Source organism: Musa acuminata, chromosome BXJ3-2 (assembly GCF_036884655.1).
Source record: "Musa acuminata AAA Group cultivar baxijiao chromosome BXJ3-2, Cavendish_Baxijiao_AAA, whole genome shotgun sequence".
In the NCBI taxonomy this organism is placed as follows: Eukaryota; Viridiplantae; Streptophyta; class Magnoliopsida; order Zingiberales; family Musaceae; genus Musa; species Musa acuminata.
Genome location: NC_088350.1, coordinates 18,144,591 through 18,170,763, shown reverse-complemented (window position 1 = coordinate 18,170,763; position 26,173 = coordinate 18,144,591). Strand labels below are relative to the sequence as shown.

Here is a 26,173-nt window from a genome sequence, read left to right as displayed (position 1 = left end):
TGATTGATACACTGACAACCATTTTTGGATGGTACACTATAAGGTTGGTGTACCGGATGGTATGCCTCATGTATCACCTGATATGGTCACCATTACTGATCAATGCGGGTTGGTAACAGTTGGATTTCAATGGTACCAATCAACATTTGGGTCAAATCAGTTCCAATAGTTAGTTCAACCGTTGTGTCACGAATGATCGTCGTGCACTCGCAACAACTTCGTTCAACGAACCGTTCGTCGCTTTTGCATGCTTGTACAGAGACATGACAGCCTGTTTTGCCTTGGTTTTATGTTTTTCTTGTAAAAAAATACATGTTCGAACAGGTTGCTGCGCTACAGTGCAATTCGGGAAGTCGTATATGCTAGGCTTCGTTAAAAAACTTGGCGGTCATAAATTTTGCATAAAGTCAAGGTTTGATAGGTTCTTTTTGGACCATCTCAAAAATTCAAAAAATTGATCATTCCCAAAATATTTGCCTTAGTGAAGTCCTATGAGAATGGTTTCACAGAAAAACTTGATGGTCATAAAGATTGCGCAAAGTCGAGGTTCAATTGGTTTTTTATGCACCGTTTTGAAATTTTATTGACCATTCCTAAAATATTAGCCCAAGAATATTTGGGCATAATGTTGATCATTCCCAACATATTAGCTCAAGAAAATTTGTACAAGCCAAGTAGGTAGCCCTAGGGAGAAGCCATCGTCGCCCCCGCCCTAAGTCACCCTTGCACTCGCCATTAAAGGCACGGGAGTGTGTGTTGCCCGTGAGGTGCCCTTGCCCTTAGTCTCTTCTTGCCTCCTATCGCAAGGGTCGCCTCCCTGCCTCTTCTCTGGTACAGAACTATCAATCATTGTGATTTTAGCCCTAGAGAAATTGTATATGCCTGGATTCTGGAAAAAAATATGATGGTCATAAAGCTTCTACAAAGTCGAGGCTCAATTGATTTTTTGTGTACTATCTCGAAAATTTAAAATATTTACCTTTCCCAACACTTTTCCACAAGGAAAGTTGTATAAGCTTAGGTTCAAAAAAATAAAAAATGACGATAATTAAGATTGCCCAAAGTCGAGATTCGATTGTTTTTTGTTCACCCTTTCAAAAATTTATAATATTGATAATTTCTCAAATATTAGCTTTCAGAAAGTTGTATAAGCTTAGTTTCGCACGAAAACATGGTCATCATAAAGTTTGTGCAACGTCGGGGTTTGATCAGTTGTTTGCGCATTCTTGAAAATTCAAAAAATTAATCATTATCAACTTATTTGCCCGGGCGAAGTGGCTTGTGCATGGTTTCACAAAAAATTATGTCAGTCATAATATTTGCACAAAGTCTAGGTTAAATCGGTTTTCTGCGCACCATCTCAAACATTCAAAATTTTGATCATTCCCAGCATTTTAGCATTATGGAAGTTGTGTGAACTTGGTTTCGCATAACGATTATAATATTTGCGCAAAGTCGAGGTTTGGTCGATTTTTTGAGCATTATCTCAAAAATTCAAAACATTGATCATGCCCAACATATTATACCCGTGGAAGTTGTATAAGCCAGTTTTTGCAAAGAAAAAACGATCATAAAGTTTGCGCAAAGTTGAGGTTCGAATAGTTTTTGCCCACCATCTTGAAAATTCAAAATAATAACCATTCCCAACATATTAGCCCAAAGGAAGTTAGTTGTATAAGCTTGGTTTCAGAAACAAACTTATAGCCATAAATTTTGCATAAAGTCGAAGTTGGATTGGTTTTCTACGCACCGTCTCGAAAATTCAAAAAATTGATCATTCCAAACATATTTGTCCATGAGATGTCGTACGAGCATAGTTTTAGAAAAAAAATGTGATAGTTAAAAGTTTTTGCAATGTCGAGGTTCGATCGATTTTTTACATACCATCTAAAAAATTCAAAAAATTGAACACTTACAATATATTTGCCCTAGGGTAGTCAATATAAGCATAGTTTCGGAAAAAGACGTGACAGTGATAAACTTTGCGAAAAATCGAAGTTTAATTGGTTTTTTGCGCACCATCTCGAAAATTCAAAATATTGATTATTGCCAACATATTAGCTCCATGGAAGTTGTTTAAGCTTAGTTTTTCAAAAAAATATGACGGTTATAAAGTTTACGTAAAATCGAGGTTCGATCAGTTTTTTGCGCACCGTCTCAAATATTCAAAATATTCACCATTCCAAACAAAGTAGCTCTAGAGAAGTTGTTTAAGTTGGGTTTTGCCAAAAGACGTGACTGTCATCAAGTTTGAATAGAGTTAAGGTTCGATCGGTTTTTTGTGCTCCCTCTCAAAAATTTAAAATATTGACAATTTCCAATAAATTTGCATTCGAGAAGTCGTATATTCTGGGCTTCGTTAAAAAATTTGACGGTCATAAATTTTGCACAAAGTCAAGGTTTGATAGGTTCTTTTTGGACCATCTCAAAATTTAATCGGTTTATTATGAACCGTCTCAAAATTTTATTGACCATTCCTAACATATTAGCCCAAGAAAATTTAGGCATAATGTTGACCATTCCCAACATATTTTCTCAAGAAAATTTGTACAAGCCAAGTAGGTAGCCCGAGGGAGAAGCAACCGTTGCCCCTGCCTTAAATCACCATCGCACACGCCATTAAAGGCACGGAAGTGTGTGATGCCCGCGAGGTGCCCTTGCCCTTAGTCTCTTCTCGCCTCCTATCGCAAGGGTCGCCTCCCTACCTCTTCTCTGGTAGAGAACTATCCATCACTGGGATTTTAGCCCTAGGGAAATTGTATATGCATGGATTCTGGAAAAAAGTATGATGGTCATAAAGCTTCTACAAAGTCGAGGCTCGATTGGTTTTTTGTGCACTATCTCGAAAATTTAAAATATTTACCATTCCCAACACTTTTGCAGAAGGGAAGTTGTATAAGCTTAGGTTCAAAAAAAAAAAATGACGATCCTTAAGATTGCCCAAAGCCGAGATTCGATTGTTTTTTGTTGACCCTCTTAAAAATTTACAATATTGACAATTTCCGAAATATTAGCTTTCGGAAAGTTGTATAAACTTAGTTTCGCACGAAAACATTGCCGTCATAAAGTTTGTACAACGTCGGGGTTTGATTAGTTGTTTGCGCATTCTTGAAAATTAAAAAAATTGATCATTATCAACTTATTTGCCCTGGCGAAGTCGTTTGTGTATGGTTTCACAAAAAATTATCTCAATCATAATATTTGCAAAAAGTTAAGGTTAAATTGGTTTTATTAGCACCATCTTTAACATTCAAAATTTTAACCATTCCCTGCATCTTAGTATTATGGAAGTTGTGTGAGCCTGGTTTCGCAAGAAAACACGACGCTCATAAAATTTACGCAAAGTCGAGGTTTGGCCGATTTTTTGAGCACTATCTCAAAAATTCAAAACATTGATCATGCCCAACATATTAGACCTATGGAAGTCGTATAAGCTAGTTTTCGCAAAAAAAGAAACGGTCATAAAGTTTGCGCAAAGTCGAGGTTCGAACAGTTTTTGCACACCATCTTGAAAATTCAAAATAATAACCATTCCCAACATATTAGCCGCAAGGAAGTTTGTTGTATAAGCTTGGTTTCAGAAACAAACTTACAATCATAAATTTTGCATAAAGTCGATGCTGGATTGGTTTTCTACGCATCGTCTCGAAAATTCAAAAAATTGATCATTCCAAACATATTTGTCCATGAGATGTCGTACGAGCATAGTTTTAGAAAAAAAACGTGATAGTTAAAAGTTTTTGCAATGTTGAGGTTCGATCGATTTTTTGCGCACCATCTCAAAAATTTAAAAAATTGATTACTCCCAACATATTTGCCCTAGGGTAGTCAATATAAGCATAATTTCGGATAAAGACGTGACAGTCATAAACTTTACGAAAAACAAAGTTCAATTGGTTTTTTGCATACTATTTCAAAAATTTAAAATATTAACCATTCCCAACATATTAGCTCCATGAAAGTTGTTTAAGTTTAGTTTTTCAAAAAAATATGATGGTTATAAAGTTTACGTAAAGTTGAGGTTCGATCAGTTTTTTTGCACCGTTTCAAATATTCGAAATATTGACAATTCCAAACATATTAGCTCTAGGGAAGTTGTTTAAGCTGGGTTTTGCCAAAAGACGTGACGCCCATCATGGTTGCAAAGAGTTAAGGTTCGATCGGTTTTTTGTGCTCCCTCTAAAAAATTTAAAATATTTACAATTCCCAATAAATTTACCTTCGGGAAGTCGTATATGCTGGGCTTCGATAAAAAACATGGCGGTCATAAATTTTGCACAAAGTCAAGGTTTGATAGGTTCTTTTTGGACCATCTCAAAAATTCAAAAAATTGATCATTCCCAAAATATTTGCCCAAGTGAAGTCCTATGAGAATGGTTTCACAGAAAAACTTGACGGTCATAAAAATTACACAAAGTCGAGGTTCAATCGGTTTTTTATGCACCGTCTCGAAATATTATTAACCATTCCTAACATATTAGCCCAAGAATATTTGGGCATAATGTTGATCATTCCCAACATATTAACCCAAGAAAATTAGTACAAGCCAAGTAGGTATGCCCAGGGAGAAGCCACCGTCGCCCCTGCCCTAAGTCACCCTCGCACTCGCCATTAAACGCACGGGAGTGTGTGTTGCCCGCGAGGTGCCCTTGCCCTCAGTCTCTTCTCGCCTCCTATCGTAAGGGTTGCCTCCCTACCTCTTCTCTGGTAGAGAACTATCAATCACTGGGATTTTAGGCCTAGGGAAATTGTATATGCCTGGATTCTGGAAAAAATTATGATGGTCATATAGCTTTTGCAAAGTCGAGGCTCAATTGGTTTTTTTGCACTATCTCGAAAATTTTAAATATTTACCATTCCCAACACTTTTGCAAAAGGGAAGTTGTATAAGCTTAGGTTCACAAAAAAAAAATGACGATCATTAAGATTGCCCAAAGCTGAGATTCGATTGTTTTTTGTTCACCTCTCAAAAATTTACATTATTGACAATTTTCGAAATATTAGCTTTCGGAAAGTTGTATAAGCTTAGTTTCGCACGAAAACATGGCCATAATAAAGTTTGTGCAAAGTCTAGGTTCAATCGGTTTTCTACGCACCATCTCAAACATTCAAAATTTTAACCATTCCCAGTATCTTAGCATTATGGAAGTTGTGTGAGCTTGGTTTCGCAAAAAAATATGACGATCATAAAATTTGTGCAAAGTCGAGTTTTGGTCGGTTTTTTTAGCATTATCTCAAAATTTCAAAACATTGATCATGCCCAACATATTAGACCTATGGAAGTTGTATAAGCCAGTTTTCGCAAAAAAGAAACAATAATAAAGTTTGCGCAAAATCGAGGTTCGAACAGTTTTTGTGCACCATCTTGAAAATTCAAAATAATAACCATTCCCAACATATTAACCCGAAGGAAGTTAGTTGTATAAGCTTGGTTTTAGAAACAAACTTATAGCCATAAATTTTACATAAAGTCGAAGTTGAATTGGTTTTGTACGCACCGTCTCGAAAATTCAAAAAATTAATCATTCCAAATATATTTGTCCATTAGATGTCGTATGAGCATAGTTTTAGAAAAAAAACGTGATAGTTAAAAGTTTTTGCAATGTCGAGGTTCGATCGATTTTTTGCGCAACATCTAAAAAATTCTAAAAATTGATCACTCCTAACATATTTGCCCTAGGGTAGTCAATATAAGCATAGTTTCGGAAAAAGATGTGACAGTCATAAACTTTGCGAAAAATCGAAGTTCAATTGGTTTTTTTGCACACCATCTCGAAAATTCAAAATATTGACTATTCCCAACAAATTAGCTCCATGAAAGTTGTTTAAGCTTAATTTTTCAAAAAAATATGACGGTTATAAAGTTTACGCAAAGTCGAGGTTCGATCAGTTTTTTTTGCACCGTCTCAAATATTCGAAATATTGATCATTCAAAATATATTAGCTCTAGAGAAGTTGTTTAAGCTGGGTTTTGCCAAAAGACGTGACGGTTATCAAGTTTGCAAAGAGTTAAGGTTCGATCGGTGTTTTATGCTCCCTCTAAAAAATTTAAAATATTGACAATTCCCAATAAATTTGACTTCGGGAATTCGTATATGCTAGGCTTTATTAAAAAACGTGACGGTCATAAATTTTGCACAAAGTCAAGGTTTGATAGGTTTTTTTTGGACCATCTAAAAAATTCAAAAAATTGATCATTCCCAAAATATTTGCCCTAGCGAAGTCCTATGAGAATGGTTTCACAGAAAAACTTGACGGTCATAAAGATTGCGCAAAGTCGAGGTTTAATCGGTTTATTATGCACCGTCTCAAAATTTTATTAACCATTCCTAACATATTAGCCCAAGAAAATTTGGGCATAATGTTGACCATTCGCAACATATTATCTCAAGAAAATTTGTACAAGCCAAGTAGGTAGCCCTAGGGAGAAGCAACCGTCGCCCCTGCCCTAAGTCACCCTCGCACTCGCCATTAAAGGCACGAGAGTGTGTGCTGCCCGCGAGGTGCCCTTGCCCTCAGTCTCTTCTCGCCTCCTATCGCAAGGGTCGCCTCCCTACCTCTTCTCTGGTAGAGAACTATCAATCTCTGGGTTTTTAGCCGTAGGGAAATTGTATATGCGTGGATTCAGGAAAAACATATGATGGTCATAAAGCTTCTGCAAAGTCGAGGCTCGATTGGTTTTTTGTGCACTATCTCGAAAATTTAAAATATTTACTATTGCCCAAGGGAAGTTGTATAAGCTTAGGTTCACAAAAAGAAATAACGATCATAAAGGTTCCCTAAAGCTGAGATTCGATTTTTTTTTGTGGACCCTCTTAGAAATTTACAATTTTGATAATTCCCCAAATATTAACTTTCGGAAAGTTGTATAAGCTTAGTTTCATACGAAAACATGGCCGTCATAAAGTTTGTGCAACGTTGGGGTTTGATCAGTTGTTTGTGTATTCTTGAAAATTCAAAAAATTGATCATTATCAACTTATTTGCCCTGACGAATTCGTTTGTGCATGGTTTCAGAAAAAATTATGTCAGTCATAATATTTGCACAAAGGCAAGGTTCAATTGGTTTTTTGAGCACCATCTTAAACATTCAAAAATTTGACCATTCCCTACATCTTAGCATTATGGAAGTTGTGTGAGCCTAGTTTCGCAAAATAACATGACGATCATAAAATTTGTGCAAAGTCTAGGTTTGGTCGGTTTTTTGTGCACTATCTCAAAAATTCAAAACATTGATCATGCCCAACATATTAGACCTATAGAAGTTGTATAAGCCAGTTTTCGCAAAAAAAGAAACGGTCATAAAGTTTGCGCAAAGTTGAGGTTCGAACAGTTTTTTAGCATGATCTTGAAAATTCAAAATAATAACCATTCCCAACATATTAGCCCAAAGGAAGTTTGTTGTATAAGCTTGGTTTTAGAAACAAACTTACAGTCATAAGTCGATGTTGGAATGGTTTTCTATGCACCGTCTCGAAAATTCAAAAAATTGATCATTCCAAACATATTTGTCCATGAGATGTCATACGAGCATAGTTTTAGAAAAAAAACGTGATAGTTAAAAGTTTTTGCAATGTCGAGGTTCGATCGATTTTTGCGCACCATCTCAAAAATTTAAAAAATTGATCACTCCCAACATATTTGTCCTATGTTAGTCAATATAAGCATAGCTTCGGAAAAAGACGTGACAGTTATAAACTTTACGAAAAATCGAAGTTCAATTGGTTTTTTGCACACCATATCGAAAATTCAAAATATTGACTATTCCCAACATATTAGCTCCATGGAAGTTGTTTAAGCTTAGTTTTTCAAAAAAAATATGACGGTTATAAAGATTACGTAAAGTCGAGGTACGATCAGTTTTTTGTGCACCGTCTCAAATATTCGAAATATTGATCATTCCAAACAAAGTAGCTCTAGAGAAGTTGTTTAAGTTGGGTTTTGCCAAAAGAAGTGACGGTCATCAAGTTTGCATAGAGTTAAGGTTCGATCGCTTTTTTGTGCTTCCTCTCAAAAATTTAAAATATTGACAATTCCCAATAAAGTTGCATTCGGGAAGTCGTATATTCTGGGCTTCGTTAAAAAACTTGGCGGTCATAAATTTTGCACAAAGTCAAGGTTTGATAGGTTCTTTTCTGGACCATCTCAAAAATTCAAAAAATTGATCATTCCCAAAATATTTGCCCTAGTGAAGTCCTATGAGAATGGCTTCACAGAAAAACTTGACGGCTATAAAGATTACGCAAAGTCGAGGTTCAATCGATTTATTATGAACCGTCTCAAAATTTTATTGACCATTCCTAACATATTAGCCCAAGAAAATTTGGGCATAATGTTGATCATTCCCAACATATTATCTCAAGAAAATTTATACAAGCCAAGTAGGTAGCCCTAGGGAGAAGCAACCGTCGCCCCTGCCCTAAGTCACCCTCGCACTTGCCATTAAAGGCACGGGAGTGTGTGATGCCCGCGAGGTGCCCTTGCCCTCAGTCTCTTCTCGCCTCCTATCGCAAGGGTTGCCTTCTTACCTCTTCTTTGGTAGAGAACTATCAATCTCTGGGATTTTAGCCGTAGGGAAATTGTATATGTATGGATTCTGGAAAAACATCTGATGGTCATAAAGCTTCTGTAAAGTCGAGGCTCGATTGGTTTTTTGGGCATTATCTTGAAAATTTAAAATATTTACTATTGCCCAAGGGAAGTTGTATAAGCTTAGGGTCACAAAAAAAAATGACGATCATAAAGGTTCCCTAAAGCCGAGATTCGATTGTTTTTTGTGGACCCTCTCAAAAATTTATAATTTTAAGAATTTCCCAAATATTAGCTTTCGGAAAGTGGTATAAGCTTAGTTTCCCACGAAAACATGATCGTCATAAAGTTTGTGCAACGTCGGGGTTTGATCTGTTGTTTGCGCATTCTTGAAAATTCAAAAAATTGATAATTATCAACTCATTTGCCCTAGCGAAGTCGTTTGTGCATGGTTTCACAAAAAATTATGTAAGTCATAATATTTACACAAAGTCAAGGTTTAATTGGTTTTCTGAGCACCATCTTAAACATTCAAAATTTTGACCATTCCCTACATCTTAGCATTATGGAAGTTGTGTGAGATGGTTTCGCAAAAAAACATGATGATCATAAAATTTGCGCAAAGTCGAGGTTTGGTCGGTTTTTTTAGCACTATCTCAAAAATTTAAAATATTGATCATGCCCAACATATTAGACCTATGGAAGTTGTATAAGCCAGTTTTCGCAAATAAAGAAACAGTCATAAAGTTTGCGTAAAGTCGAGGTTCGAACAGTTTTTACGCACCATCTTGAAAATTTAAAATAATAATCATTCCCAAGATATTAGCCCAAAGGAAGTTTGATGTATAAGCTTGGTTTTAGAAACAAACTTACGATCATAAATTTTGAATAAAGTCGATGTTGGATTGGTTTTCTACGCACCGTCTCGAAAATTCAAAAAATTGATCATTCCAAACATATTTGTCTATGAGATGTCATAAAAGCATAGTTTTAGAAAAAAAACCTGATAGTTAAAAGTTTTTGCAATGTCGAGGTTCGATCGATGTTTTGCGCATCATCTAAAAAATTTAAAAAATTGATCACTCCCAACATATTTGCCCTAGGGTAGTCAATATAAGCATAGTTTCGGAAAAAGACGTGAAAGTCATAAACTTTGAGAAAAATCGAAGTTCAATTAGTTTTTTGCACACCATTATCAAAAATTTAAAATATTAACCATTCCCAACATATTAGCTCCATGGATGTTGTTTAATCTTAGTTTTTCAAAAAAATATGACGGTTATAAAGTCTACGCAAAATCGAGGTTCGATCAGTTTTTTATGTACCATTTTAAATATTCGAAATATTGACCATTCCAAACATATTAGCTCTAGGGAAGTTGTTTAAGCTGGGTTTTGCCAAAAGAAGTGACGGTCATCAAGGTTGCAAAGAGTTAAGGTTCGATCGGATTTTTGTGCCCCCTCTCAAAAATTTAAAATATTGACAATTACTTTAAATTTGCCTTTGGGAAGTCGTATATGCTTGGCTTCGTAAAAAAAGGTGGCGGTCATAAATTTAGTACAAAATCAAGGTTTGATAGGTTCTTTTTGCACCATCTCAAAAATTCAAAAAATTGATTATTCACAAAATATTTCCCTAGTGATGTCCTATGAGAATGGTTTCACAAAAAAACTTGACGGTCATAAAAATTGCGTTAAGTCAAGGTTCAATCGGTTTTTTATGCACCGTCTCGAAATTTTATTGACCATTCTTAACATATTAGCCGAAGAAAATTTGGGCATAATGTTGACTAATCCCAACATATTAGCCCAAGAAAATTTGTACAAGCCGAGTAGGTAGCCATAGGGAGAAGCAACCGTTGCCCCTGCCTTGAATCACCATCGCACACGCCATTAAAGGCACGGAAGTGTGTGATGCCCGCGAGGTGCCCTTGCCCTCAGTCTCTTCTCGCCTCCTATCGCAAGGGTCGCGTCCCTACCTCTTCTCTGGTAGAGAACTATCCATCACTGGGATTTTAGCCCTAGGGAAATTATATATGCCTGGATTCTGGAAAAAAGTATGATGGTCATAAAGCTTCTACAAAGTCGAGGCTCGATTGGTTTTTTGTGCACTATCTCGAAAATTTAAAATATTTACCATCCCCAACACTTTTGCAGAAGGGAAGTTGTATAAGCTTTGGTTCACAAAAAAAAAAATGACGATCATTAAGATTGCCCAAAGCCAAGATTCGATTGTTTTTTGTTGAACCTCTTAAAAATTTACATTATTGACAATTTCCGAAATATTAGCTTTCGGAAAGTTGTATAAACTTAGTTTTGCTTGAAAACATTGCCGTCATAAAGTTTGTACAACGTCGGGGTTTGATCAGTTGTTTGCGCATTCTTGAAAATTAAAAAAATTGATCATTATCAACTTATTTGCCCTGGCGAAGTCGTTTGTGCATGGTTTCACAAAAAATTATCTCAATCATAATATTTACAAAAAGTTAAGGTTAAATTGGTTTTATTAGCATCGTCTTTAAAATTCAAAATTTTGACCATTCCCTACATCTTAGTATTATGGAAGTTGTGTGAGCCTGGTTTCGAAAGAAAACATGACGCTCATAAAATTTACGCAAAGTCGAGGTTTGATCGATTTTTTGAGCACTATCTCAAAAATTCAAAACATTGATCATGCCCAACATATTAGACCTATGGAAGTTGTATAAGCCAGTTTTCGCAAAAAAAGAAACGGTCATAAAATTTGCGCAAAGTTGAGGTTCGAACAGTTTTTGTACACCATCTTGAAAATTCAAAATAATAACCATTCCCAACATATTAGCCCAAAGGAAGTTTGTTGTATAAGCTTGGTTTCAGAAACAAACTTACAATCATAAATTTTGCATAAAGTCGATGCTGGATTGGTTTTCTACGCACCGTCTCGAAAATTCAAAAAATTAATCATTCCAAACATATTTGTCCATGAGATGTCGTACGAGCATAGTTTTAGAAAAAAAACGTGATAGTTAAAAGTTTTTGCAATGTTGAGGTTCGATCGACTTTTTGTGCACCATCTCAAAAATTTAAAAAATTGATTACTCCCAACATATTTGCCCTAGGGCAGTCAATATAAGCATAGTTTCGGAAAAAGACGTGACAGTCATAAACTTTGCGAAAAATCGAAGTTCAATTGGTTTTTTGCACACCATCTCGAAAATTCAAAATATTGACTATTCCCAACATATTTGCTCCATGAAAGTTGTTTAAGCTTAATTTTTCAAAAAAATATGACGGTTATAAAGTTTACGCAAAGTCGAGGTTCGATCAGTTTTTTGTGCACCATCTCAAATATTCGAAATATTGATCATTCCAAACATATTAGATCTAGAGAAGTTGTTTAAGCTGGGTTTTGCCAAAAGATGTGATGGTCATTAAGTTTGCAAAGAGTTAAGGTTCGATCGGTTTTTTGTGTTCCCTCTCAAAAATTTAAAATATTGACAATTCCCAATAAATTTGCCTTCGAGAAGTCGTATATGCTGGGCTTCGTTAAAAAACGTGGCGGTCATAAATTTTGCACAATGTCAAGGTTTGATAGGTTCTTTTTGGACCATCTCAAAAATTCAAAAAATTGATCATTCCCAAAATATTTGCCCTATTGAAGTCCTATGATAATGGTTTCACAGAAAAACTTGACGGTCATAAAGATTGCGCAAAGTCGAGGTTCAATTGGTTTATTATGCACCGTCTCGAAATTTTATTTACCATTCCTAACATATTAGCCCAAGAAAATTTGGGCATAATGTTGACCATTCCCAACATATTATCTCAAGAAAATTTGTACAAGCCAAGTAGATAGCCCTAGGGAGAAGCAACCGTCGCCCCTGCCCTAAGTCACCCTCGCACTCGCCATTAAAAGTACGGGAGTGTGTGCTGTCCGCGAGGTGCCCTTGCCCTCAGTCTCTTCTCGCGTCCTATCGCAAGGGTCGCCTCCCTACTTTTTCTTTGGTAGAGAACTATCAATCACTGGGATTTTAGCCCTAGGGAAATTGTATATGCATGGATTCAGGAAAAACATATGATGGTCATAAAGCTTCTGCAAAGTCGAGGCTCGATTGGTTTTTTATGCACTATCTCGAAAATTTAAAATATTTACTATTGCCCAAGGGATGTTGTATAAGCTTAGGTTCACAAAAAAAATAACGATCATAAAGGTTCCCCAAAGCTGAGATTCGATTGTTTTTTGTGGACCCTCTAAAAAATGTACAATATTGATAATTTCCCAAATATTAACTTTCGGAAAGTTGTATAAGCTTAGTTTCATACGAAAACATGGCCGTCATAAAGTTTGTGCAACGTTGGGGTTTGATCAGTTGTTTGCGTATTCTAGAAAATTCAAAAAATTGATCATTATCAACTTATTTGCCCTGACGAAGTCGTTTGTGCATGGTTTCAGAAAAAATTATATCTGTCATAATATTTGCACAAAGTCTAGGTTCAATTAGTTTTTTTGAGCACCATCTTAAATATGCAAAATTTTGACCCTTCTCTACATCTTAGCATTATGGAAGTTGTGTGAGCCTGGTTTCGCAAAATAACATGACGATCATAAAATTTGTGCAAAGTCGAGGTTTGGTCGGTTTTTTGAGCACTATCTCAAAAATTCAAAACATTGATCATGCCCAACATATTAGACCTATGGAAGTTGTATAAGCCAGTTTTCGCAAAAAAAGAAACGGTCATAAAGTTTGCTCAAAGTTGAGGTTCGAACAGTTTTTGCACACAATCTTGAAAATTCAAAATAATAACCATTCCCAACATATTAGTCCAAAGGAAGTTTGTTGTATAAGCTTGGTTGTAGAAACAAACTTACAGTCATAAGTCGATGTTGGATTGGTTTTTTATGCACTGTCTCAAAAATTTAAAAAATTAATCATTCCAAATATATTTGTCCATGAGATGTCGTACGAGCATAGTTTTAGAAAAAAAACGTGATAGTTAAAAGTTTTTGCAATGTCGTGGTTCGATCGATTTTTGCCAAAAGATGTGGTGGTCATTAAGTTTGCAAAGAGTTAATGTTCGATCGGTTTTTTGTGCTCCCTCTCAAAAATTTAAAATATTGACAATTCCCAATAAAGTTGCATTCGGGAAGTCGTATATTCTGGGCTTCGTTAAAAAACTTGGCGGTCATAAATTTTGCATAAAGTCAAGGTTTGATAGGTTCTTTTTAGACCATCTCAAAAATTCAAAATATTTATCATTCCCAAAATATTTGCCCTAGTGAAGTCCTATGAGAATGGTTTCACAGAAAAACTTGACGGTCATAAAGATTGCGCAAAGTCGAGGTTCAATCGGTTTTGTATGCACTGTCTCGAAATTTTATTGATCATTCCTAACATATTAGCCCAAGAAAATTTTGGCATATTGTTGACAATTCCCAACATATTAGCCCACGAAAATTTGTACAAGCCGAGTAGGTAGCCCTAGGGATAAGCATCTGTCGCCCCTGCCCTAAATCACCATCGCACACACCATTAAAGGCACGGAAGTGTGTGTTGCCCGCGAGGTGCCCTTGCCCTCTGTCTCTTCTCGTCTCCTATCGCAAGGGTCGCCTCCCTACCTCTTCTCTGGTTGAGAACTATTAATCATTGGGATTTTAGCCCTAGGGAAATTATATATGCCTGGATTCTGGAATAAAATATGATAGTCATAAATCTTCTGTAAAGTCGAAGCTCGATTGGTTTTTTATGCACTATCTCGAAAATTTAAAATATTTACCATTCCCAACACTTTTGCTCAAGGGAAGTTGTATAAGCTTAGGTTAAAACAAGAAAAATGATAATCATTAAGATTGCCCAAAGCCGAGATTCGATTGTTTTTTGTTCACCCTCTCAAAAATTTACAACATTGATAATTTCCCAAATATTAGCTTTCAGAAAATTGTATAAGTTTAGTTTCGCACGAAAACATGGCCGTCGTAAAGTTTGTGCAACGTCGGGGTTTGATCAGTTGTTTGTGCATTCTTGAAAATTTAAAAAATTGATCATTATCAACTTATTTGCTCGGGCGAAGACGTTTGAGCATGGTTTAACAAAATATTATTTCAGTCATAATATTTGCACAAAGTCTAGGTTAAATCAGTTTTCTACGCACCATCTCAAACATTCAAAATTTTGACCATTCTGTACATTTTAGCATTATAAAAGTTGTGTGAGCCTGGTTTCGCAAAAAAACATGACGATCATAAAACTTGCGTAAAGTCGAGGTTTGGTCGGTTTTTTGGAGCATTATCTCCAAAATTCAAAACATTGATCATGCCCAACATATTAGACCTATGGAAGTTGTATAAGCCAGTTTTCGCAAAAAAAGAAACGGTCATAAAGTTTGTGCAAAGTCGAGGTTCGAACAGTTTTTGTGCACCATCTTGAAAATTCAAAATAATAACCATTCCTAACATATTAGCCCAAAGGAAGTTTGTTGTATAAGCTTGGTTTCAGAAACAAACTTATAGTAATAAATTTTGCATAAAGTCGAAGTTAGATTGGTTTTGTACGCACCGTCTCGAAAATTCAAAAAATTGATCATTCCAAACATATTTGTCCATGAGATGTTGTACGAGCATAGTTTTTGAAAAAAAACCTGATAGTTAAAAGTTTTTGTAATGTCGAGGTTTGATCGATTTTTCGCGCACCATCTCAAAAATTCAAAAAATTCATCACTCCCAACATATTTGCTCCAGGGTAGTCAATATAAGCATAGTTTCAGAAAAAGACGTGACAGTCATAAACTTTGTGAAAAATCGAAGTTCAATTGGTTTTTTGCGCACCATCTCGAAAATTCAAAATATTGACTATTCCCAACATACTAGCTCCATGGCAGTTGTTTAATCTTAGTTTTTCAAAAAAATATGAGGGTTATAAAGTTTACGCAAAGTCGAGGTTCGATCAGTTTTTTGTGCACCATCTCAAATATTCAAAATATTGACCATTCCAAACATATTAGATCTAGAGAAGTTGTTTAAGCTGGGTTTTGCCAAAAGATGTGATGGTCATCAAGTTTGCAAAGAGTTAAGGTTCGAACGGTTTTTTGTGTTCCCTCTCAAAAATTTAAAATATTGACAATTCCCAATAAATTTGCCTTCGAGAAGTCGTATATGCCGGGCTTCGTTAAAAAACGTGGCGGTCATAAATTTTGCACAATGTCAAGGTTTGATAGGATCTTTTTGGACCATCTCAAAAATTCAAAAAATTAATCATTCCCAAAATATTTGCCCTAGTGAAGTCCTATGATAATGGTTTCACAGAAAAACTTGACGGTCATAAAGATTGCGCAAAGTCGAGGTTCAATTGGTTTATTATGCACCGTCTCGAAATTTTATTTATCATTCCTAACATATTAGCCCAAGAAAATTTGGGCATAATGTTGACCATTCCCAACATATTATCTCAAGAAAATTTGTACAAGCCAAGTAGATAGCCCTTAGGAGAAGCAACCGTCGCCCCTGCCCTAAGTCACCCTCGCACTTGCCATTAAAGGCACGGGAGTGTGTGCTATCCGCGAGGTGCGCTTGCCCTCAGTCTCTTCTCGCCTCCTATCGCAAGGGTCACCTCCCTACTTTTTCTCTGGTAGAGAACTATCAATCACTGGGATTTTAGCCCTAGGGAAATTGTATATGCATGGATTCAGGAAAAACATATGATGGTCATAAAGCTTCTGCAAAGTCGAGGCTCGATTGGTTTTTTGTGCACTATCTCGAAAATTTAAAATATTTACTATTTCCCAAGGGAAGTTGTATAAGCTTAGGTTCACAAAAAAAAAATAAGGATCATAAAGGTTCCCCAAAGCCGAGATTCGATTGTTTTTTGTGGACCCTATAAAAAATTTACAATTTTGATAATTTCCCAAATATTAACTTTCGGAAAGTTGTATAAGCTTAGTTTTGCACCAAAACATGGCCGTCATAAAGTTTGTGCAACGTCGGGGTTTAATTTGTTGTTTGCGCATTCTTGAAAATTCAAAAAATTGATCATTATCAACTTATTTGCCCGGGCGAAGTCGTTTGTGCATTTTTTCATAAAAAATTATGTCAGTCATAATATTTGCACAAAGTCTAGGTTCAATCGGTTTTCTGCGCACCATCTCAAACATTCAAAATTTTGACCATTCCCTGCATCTTAGCATTATGGAAGTTGCGTGAGCCTAGTTTCGCAAAAAACCATGACGATCATAAAATTTGTGCAAAGTCGAGGTTTGGTTGGTTTTTTTAGCACTATCTCAAAAATTCAAAACATAGATCATGCCCATTATATTAGACCTATGGAATTTGTATAAGCCAGTTTTCGCAAAAACGAAACGATCATAAAGTTTGCGCAAAGTCGAGGTTTGAATAGTTTTTGCGCACCATTTTGAAAATTCAAAATAATAACCATTCCCAACATATTAGCCCAAAGGAAGTTAGTTGTATAAGCTTGGTTTCAGAAACAAACTTATAGCCATAAATTTTGCATAAAGTCGAAGTTGGATTGGTTTTATACGCACCGTCTCGAAAATTCAAAAAATTGATCATTCCAAACATATTTATCCATGAGATGTCGTACGATCATAGTTGTAGAAAAAAAACGTGATAGTTAAAAGTTTTCGCAATGTTGAGGTTCGATCGTTTTTTTGCGCACCATATCAAAAATTCAAAAAATTGATCACTTCCAACATATTTGCCCTAGAGTAGTCAATATAAGAATAGTTTCGGAAAAAGATGTGACAGTCATAAATTTTACGAAAAATCGAAGTTCAATTGGTTTTCTGCGCACCATCTCGAAAATTCAAATTGTTGACCATTCCCAACATATTAGCTTCATGGAAGTTGTTTAAGCTTAGTTTTTTTAAAAAATATGACAGTTATAATGTTTACGCAAAGTCGAGGTTCGATCAGTTTTTTGTGCACCGTCTCAAATATTCGAAATATTGACCATTCCAAATATATTAGCTCTAGAGAAGTTGTTTAAGCTGGGTTTTGCCAAAAGACGTGACGGTCATCAAGTTTGCAAAGAGTTAAGGTTCGATCGGTTTTTCGTGCTCCCTCTCAAAAATTTAAAATATTGACAATTCCCAATAAATTTGCCTTCGGGAAGTCGTATATGCTGGGCTTCGTAAAAAAACGTGGCGGTCATAAATTTTGCATAAAGTCAAGGTTTGATAGGGTTTCAGAACAAATAGATAGTTTTGTTAATTTTTATCCCTGTTTCTATTGATCCAATTTGAACACTAAGAATTTATGTATCATGTAATAGATATTTTGTCATTAGAAAGAATTTCAAGGTTATTGCTTAAGATGCATTCTATTGTACCATATTTGTTGCCAATGAATATTAAGCATTAAATCCTGGAGTAGGAAGCTTTTCCTATTTCAGTTAGATGATGCCTAGTGATTATTTGAGTTTCATGTGGTTTTATAATAAATAGATATCAACATTTTATGAGGCATGATACCCTCATTATCATGTGTGGGCACCTTGTTGGGGTGATACATACTACTTTGCATTAGCCAACATGTACAATGTGCCAGTTCCTTAAATTTTTTTTTTTCATGAATTAATAGATTTTAGGCTTCTTTCATGGTCAAGCGTGATGCTCTTGGTTTCACAGTAACATCAAATAATCTTTTTGGGTTCTAAACTTCTACAGGGTTGGTTATTTTAATATGGCCCGTTCTGGAAACCACCTCAGATGAAGGTAGTGTTTTTGTTGACCTGCTAGTTTAGATTTTATTAATACTTATCTCTGTCATTATCTTTTTATTTACTTGAAATTCTTTGTTCATGTCCATTTTATACCAAATATGTTTGATACCTATGTTAATCCTTATAATAAAGTTTTCCTTGATTTGCAATTATGTTGCAAATGTTCTTGTATATGGAGGTTGGCAAAATCATGGGATCAATTTAGAAATATCATGTGTGCTTATTTAATATACTATGACAACGAATAAAATGGCATATGATTTGAGAATTTGTTTTATGATGATCATTTGTATAAATTTTAGTAGGCCATCTTTTGAACTGATTTATAGGTTTATAACTAGGATGAGATTGTAAATAAGATGTTCTCGAGAAGTGAGAGATCGGCATTGAAGAATGCTTATCAAGTATCTCTGGATTGATTTAATTGAAGGCAAACAAGAAAAGAAGCATATGGTCCTATCAACTGCAAAACTGCATCACACAATGTAATATTGAATAACTTTTTGGGATTGAATTTGTCGATCATTTCTTGTCACTTGACTATATAGAGTTTTCTTGAACTACATCAACGCTATTGTTTCTGGTGCATCAAAACTTTTTTTTCTTGATATTGGCACAATTTTTTATAGTTATCTACACCACGTTTTGACAGTAGAAGTGATGTTAAACTTATGCTATCATCAGAACTAGTTACTTCTAAGTTGTTATCATTGTTAGGCTTATACCATCATAAGATGTTAAACTTATAAATTGTTGCCATAATTTGGTTCAGAACCTGCAATTTAACTTTTCTTTTATTGTTAGGCTCTCTTGCATTCAGCATGCCGGTACATGGACCGCTCGCTATCGGGCGGAACACTCAATATCGTCCCGTATCAGATGAAACAGGGGCATATCGAACGGTAACAATTGAAATTTCGATCGTTATCGCCCGACACAGTTACTGCTCGACATAGCACGGTAACAGTTGATTTCGACCGTTACCTACATTTTTTTTTTCCTTTTGAACCATTATTTGGGCTAGTTCCACATTGTGAATTTGCTAGTTGTGCCAAATGTCATCAAGGTTCAACAGCTTAAAACATGCCATTACAGTGGTTAGTGTTGTGCTTCTGACCAATGATATAGGATTGTTGGAATTTGTTATTTTAGTTCACTAGTGAGTTAAAATTATTCCTTAATCTAGGTGTGGTAGCCATAATTTATTTATATAGTTTGTTATATTATTTCTTGCATCTCTAGAAAATTACTGGGAAATGTTTGAATATATAAACACCATTTTATGACAGTGTTCACAATTTTAATTTTGTAAAATCTGTAGTGAATCACATCTCATGTTTTCACTATGAAAATGATTGGTGAAGCACGAACAAAATCTGTGCTATCTGTTAAAGGAACTCTTATAAACTAGTAGTGTCAATCTTTTTCTCAAACATATCTTTATTAGTCAAAAAATATATTTTTCGGTGCTGAAGCCTTTTTGTGAGCATCAAAGGATATGAGTTTGACTACTTGGATAAAATAAAGTTTGTTTTTGCAGATTTAAAATTTTTATTTTTAGCTAAAAAAATATTCCCTGTCGCTTTCAATAAGTAAAAGTTGTAGCAAAATTTGTTGTGATTTCTGTTATAAGTTATGGAATTTAGAAGGAGCTATATATTAATATCATCTCTTAATCCATATATATCCTTGAGGAATATCATTGGTATGTTTTATGTTTGTCTAATATTTCGTTGGTCTAAAGGTTGGCGTTGGAATGTCTATGGAAGGCATTGAGCAAAATCCTGTTGTTTATGATCTGATGTCTGAAATGGCATTTCATCATAAACCAGTAGATGTCAAGGTAATATTTACTTTTGTGTACCCGTCTCTTTACCTTATTGAATACCACCCACATGTTTTAAGCTATAATTTTCCTTTCTCGCCTCCTATATGGTGTAATGTATAAATTGAAGATATCCTATAGGTTAGTTACATAGAATAAGTTCAAATAGTTTTCCCAAACAGGTACATATATAATTTAAGATTCTTTTTTCGGTTCAGCAGTTAAGTAGTTCCTGCTTCAATGGCAGATTAAGTCTAGTAATCTATAATGGTACTTACAAACCTAGCTTTAGATTAATTACTTTCTAGATAAAGGTTGATAAGGAAATTATAACGAAAACTATTTTCATTTGGAAAGCAAATATCAAAGGCATGAAAAAAAAAGAACCAGCTTTTGGATGTTTTATATAATTATGCGAAGGTTATTTAGTTTTTGAGCCAATGGTAGCTTTCATTTACAAAATTATTTCTTGATTTGTACAAAACCTAGTACTCTAGAATTTTCTTATTGAAGAACAAAATAAAAGAAACATAAAATCCTATTTTCCTAATCATAGTTGTCTCATTTGATAATCTTTGAATTACTTATACTCAGGGATCACCGTTTTGGGTATTGGACCCATTTTGGTAATCTGCTCAGACTAGTACATATCAATCAATACTGGTATACTATGTGTATCGGTGTTCTGGAGAAGAAGAAAAAGGAGAAGAAGGGGTGGTAGAGGAAGAGGAGGGAGGAGGAAGGAGGTAGGAGGAAAGAAGAAGAGGAGATGGTGAAGAGGAGGAAGAGGAAGAGGAAAATGGGCATTCCTATGAGAAGCAATTAGGCCAAAGGTGGTGTTTGGTGGTGGTGTGCAGTGAGGCCTTGGTGTGCCTGAGAAGTGGAGGTCACATTGAGAAGCAAAGGTTGCGCTGTGCGTGAGAAACAATTAGGTTACTTTCCTTATATATGGATGAACTGAATCGCCCTAAACAGGGGCGATCTGCATACCACATACCAGTTGATGTCTGAACCAGTTCGTACTGCCTGTTTTGTATCAGTCTAAGTGAAACACGTCATTTGCTTCTACATCTTTTCATCTGTTTTCTTATTCTTTTTATTATCATTTTACTTTTCTTCCTTATCTTCTTTGTTACGACCTTCATCTTTACTATCGGTCATGATGGTTAATGTCCCAGCAGAGCATTAGAAATCTTTTGCCGCTTTTATGGCTTCAAGACTATGAATTAAGTCCCAAATTAAAATAGTTTGATAAGCAGAGGCAAAGAAAGAGGTGCTGAGAGCTAAAAGACCAAAGAGAGAGAATTTCATGATCAAGGGCATTAGAAACTTAAAGTTTGCTTGTGATTGGATTGCGCAACTAGACCATAGTCCAAATTGAAGTGGTTCAAGCTAAGCTTTCTTCCAGATTCTAATGGGTAAACCATTGCTTGAATTGGTTTAAATTACCACATGAAATTACAGTTTTACCTCTTTGAGATTATTATCAATAATTAAGTGCATCACTTTTGGTGCTTTCATGCATTTACTTACCAGTTATTAGTTCTAATGCTTTTTGATGTATCTATATGTCTTAACCGCTCAACAACAGGACAAAAATCGAGATGTAATTGTTGCATTTCCAGATGTTGATCCGTCTGTCATATTGATACCAGAGATATTTGAAGAGAGAAAGCTTGTGCATTTTAGTCGACAATTATCAGAACGAGAGCCACTGAAGGAAACAGCTAATTCTTATGATCAACCATATTTATGGTATTCAACTGCTGATGTCACACGCGCATTAGTTCTTTTCCTAGAAAATGGGTATGACGTATCAGATAGCCAGACTTTCAGGTGATTTGCGATTCATTTGTTTTTGTGTAAAGCTTGCCATGACTAGAGCAAGGAATTGAAACACACTCTGATAGTTATCTGCTTATATGTCAGACTTGCATAATGCTGGTATCTATCTCTTCCATCCACATCTCTGACATATTACTGGTATTTATATGCTAGACTTGCATAAAGCTTGCCATGACTAGATCAAGGAATTCAAACACACTGTGTTAGTTATTTGCTTATATGTTAGACTTGCATATTGTTGGTATTCATCTCTTCCATCTAAATCAGCATATTTGCATCTTAATATTAGTTTCAAAAGCAGTTGAAATTTGACTGATGGTAGTGGCAAAATCCAAGTAGAGTTCTGATTTGACAGGTTTAAGCAATGTACATTGGTAGACGGTTGTGGTTCTGTAACTGCAAAATTATGATGAGTCAATTGCTCAGTGAAACTTTTGGATGAAGTCTGTATATTTTCCTTTCCTTCTTATTCCCCCTCTTTTTGTCTTTTTATCTCTTATTTTTTCTATTTTTCCAATTACTAAGTGACTAAGATGTCTTTGTTTCTAAAACAAGATCTTGTACATGTTGCTAGAGAATGAGGTTTTGCATGTTGCTAGAATTGGCTTGTGTTTGTTATGATACATGTAAATTTTTGTTGCTTCAATGGGTATGACTCTTTCTATCAATTCTTGTTGTTCTGATGTGATAAACTTAACGGATAATTATATAAAATGATAAATATTGTAAATTATCTGCATCCTTATCCATTTTTTCTCCCTTTCTTCCACATAAAAATATTATACAGTTTAATATTATCATAAAGTCAGCTACAAACAATATTATACAGTTCAAATATTTATTCCCATCAATAATAATTTTTTGTAAATCATGTCAATATTAGGAGCTTTTAACATACAACTATATTTTGATAATGGATCTTATATGAATTTTAGTTTCCTATTATTCCAGGTATGATCTCGTGGATCTCACCCGTCAGGCATTAGCAAAGTATGCAAACAAAGTATTCTTGAAGATTATAGAAGGGTACCAACTCAGTAATTTAAAACAAGTGAACATATATAGTCAGCACTTTCTTGACCTTGTGAAAGATTTGGACATGCTTTTGTCATGCCATGATGGATTTCTACTTGGACCCTGGTTGGAAAGTGCCAAGCGCCTTTCAAGATACCCAGAACAGGAGCAACAGGTAAGATTCTTGTTGTCACCTGTTTGCCCTCCTCAAATTTGAATACTTGTATGCCTATTTTTGTAGGATTCTACCATTGTCATGCTTCTATGGTGCAGTTTGAATGGAATGCAAGGACTCAAGTAACCATGTGGTTTGATAACATTGAGACTGAAGCTAGTTTGCTTCGTCATTATGGTACATACAAATGCAGAAACAATTTTCTTTATCCCCTTTACTTTGGTGTCATCAGTCTGTTTTAATGTAATACTCTTGCGACAATCTCATTTGTGCAGGAAACAAGTACTGGAGTGGTCTTCTACTAGACTACTATGGGCCAAGAGCATCTATATATTTCGAGTACATGATAGACAGCTTGGTGAAGGGGGAGAGTTTCCCATTAGAAGACTGGAGGAGGGACTGGATAGGCCTTACCAACAAGTGGCAAAACAGTAGAAATTTGTTTCCAGTGAAAGCTTTTGGTGATGCTCTAAATATATCTCGATGGCTATATGACAAGTATTTTTGTACTGATAACTTGCAATCACTTTATATGGGTTCAAACTATGAAGAAGCTGCTAATTTTGTGATCTTTTATTTTTGACACACAATCTCCTGATGATTATTTTTGACACACAATCTCCTGATGCCACAATTTGAGTTTCTTATTACTCTGTAACACTAGAGTCAACTTAGTACTTATGAGCACTTAATATGTTTGGTGTTCTCACTGTTTATGGACTATGGACATTTCAAAATATGTTAATGGGAACTTTTAGTACCAAACAAGAAGTTCATCATTTTTTATGATAAATGCTATTGTTAACTACTGCAATAATTTTAATTTCTTTTGAGTTTCCTGACACCTGAACCGACATAGACCAAACTTACCAGAATTGTCATGGGCACTATCAAGCTACAGTACTTTTAATTCAGTTTTTAAAGCATGCTTGTGACTTCTGGGCATAAATATTACGATTTACACGTAAAAATCGCTTTGCTTGATTCACTCAAAAGTGCTTAGAAGCTTTTAAGTTCAAATCGGCTTCCAAGGTAGTGCCTTCTCAAGCTTGAAATTTATTTAAGCATCGTCTAGTTCCTGGCAGAAATCTTGATGAACTTATTTAGCTAGTGATTGTAGTTTTGTAGCACCTCAAACTTAATCTTTCGAGCCAAAAAGAAATTAAAATATAATATGTTCAATATATTGTTAGATGAAGAGTGGTGATAAGGAACCCCTAGAGACTAGAAAAGTAGGTCACGATGGTTTCTATAATATTACATGAAACATGCCCTGAATCATGTTAGCTTCTTAGTTTCCTCTCACTATCTTGTCATAATTAACGATCATAGATGGACTAAGCAGCCCTAATTAACACAAACAGGTAGCAGTAACAGGGAAAAGCTTAAGTTATCTTCCTTAATTCATATGAAGTTTAGGTTTGATGATTCATACCATCTCTTGAATGAAAATTTTAGATAGAGAAGTTAAACTTATTTTGCAATAAAAATAACTTAGAATGAAAAATTAATCCACTCTTGCTATGAACTTAAAAACACCTAAAATAAAAAAAAAACTAAAGCAAAGAGTTTTCAAGCGATAATCACTCGAAAGTTCTCGTTCGACATATGTAGATAGATCATAACAGAAAGTTTGCTATCTGTTCTTCTTTTCTTTCCTCTCAACAATCCAACATCATCTTTAATAGGGGCTACAAAAGGAATGTCCTCTATCAAGGTTGCTTTTGCGTCTTTGGACATCAAAGTTGCTTTTGTGTCTTTGGATGTTGGAGATGAAGATAAAGTACTACTAAATAAAGTAATCTCTTGATAGAATCGATTATTGCTGGCCTGGGTACTACTTTGCTGGGATCTTCATTATCAAGACCTCCTCTTGAGGCTACGATAGAGGGGTAGGAAGATTTTTAGGCCTTCCAGTAGTTGACAGTGAAATAGGTGTTAGGATCTCAATGGCACTTGTGGGGGGAGTGGTGAATTAGTGCTATAGAAATTTTTAACCGATTTTAAGGCTTGATCGTAAAATCTGTATCGAAAACATAACTAACCAAATATTGATTGCAAGTAAGGTTTGTAAGTAAAGTGAATAATAATAAGTAAGCAATCATAAACAAAAGTCACAAGCAAGAGAAGAAATGAAAATTGATTTATAGTAGTTCGGTCTTCCTTATTGAATTACAGATTTTGATGATAAAATCAATTGATGAGTTTATAAACTAATATACTTTTAAGATAAGTAACGTAGAAAATACTTCGATCATAAACTCGAACCATTGAAGGGTAAATTATCGAACCAACAGAATCATAAGTGTAATTTTTTACTTCCTTTGCAAAGTGTAAGCCGGTAAAATTTTACATCATTTTACAACATGCAAGCTAGCAACTTTTTGAGATATTCATGCATCATGAGTATTGCCTCTCATGAGATGTACAAGATAGCAATTTTGCTTCCTAGCAAGTTTTTCTCTTTGAAATGTACAAGCTAGCAATTTTTCTCCCCCATTTTGTCATTAAAGAAAAAAATGAAAGAAGAGAAGAATTCAAAGGTACAAATATTTTAACCATCACATAAACGAGAAATCAAGTCATGAACCCAAAAGTCCATGAATCATTTCAATAAATCTCCTTTTAAATATAAAATAATCTTGATTCATGTTGAGAAATCTTGGGGGCGACATCACATGCACATCGGAAGAACAAGAAAACAAAATCCCTGATTCCCAAAGAGATATTCGTCATCGTGCGAAGATTAGTGCACAAAATCCGTGAAACTTAAAACTGCGTATAGAGTAGATTGTGTTACCTAGGGAGATCGTATTCCTTGTTTGACGAAGGAAAGTAGGGCTGCGATCGTAAACCAGAGTAGACGTCTCACAAAGGACAATTTGGTTTCAATTTGGATATAAACCAAATTGGTTTTCCTAGGAGATCGTATTCCTGGTTTTATGAAACCAAATTGTTTTTTATAAGAAAAAACTTAAAGCTGGTTATCCTTGTTTCCTTGCAGATCTTTAGGAGAGGGTGAAGGAGGTCGAGCGTCCTCCTCTCTAGCGGTGATCCACACAGCAGGGCTGCGA

The 26,173-nt window shown here is 35.1% G+C and overlaps 1 protein-coding gene across 4 annotated transcripts in view; it reads left to right on the top strand.

Annotated features, from left to right (window-relative positions):
- Positions 1-23,793, top strand: part of LOC135630984 (alpha-N-acetylglucosaminidase-like) — a 37,112-nt gene extending 13,319 nt beyond the window's left edge. For all 4 annotated transcript variants that reach the window (XM_065138334.1, XM_065138333.1, XM_065138331.1 and 1 more), the window contains 7 exons: positions 18,185-18,232; positions 19,045-19,200; positions 19,985-20,083; positions 21,657-21,901; positions 22,862-23,099; positions 23,198-23,276; positions 23,375-23,793. In XM_065138334.1, coding sequence (XP_064994406.1) covers positions 19,997-20,083; positions 21,657-21,901; positions 22,862-23,099; positions 23,198-23,276; positions 23,375-23,682 — 957 coding nt within the window. In that variant the 5' untranslated portion in view covers positions 18,185-18,232; positions 19,045-19,200; positions 19,985-19,996 and the 3' untranslated portion in view covers positions 23,683-23,793. The remainder of the gene's footprint in view (positions 1-18,184; positions 18,233-19,044; positions 19,201-19,984; positions 20,084-21,656; positions 21,902-22,861; positions 23,100-23,197; positions 23,277-23,374) is intronic.
- Positions 23,794-26,173: the final 2,380 nt, after the last annotated feature.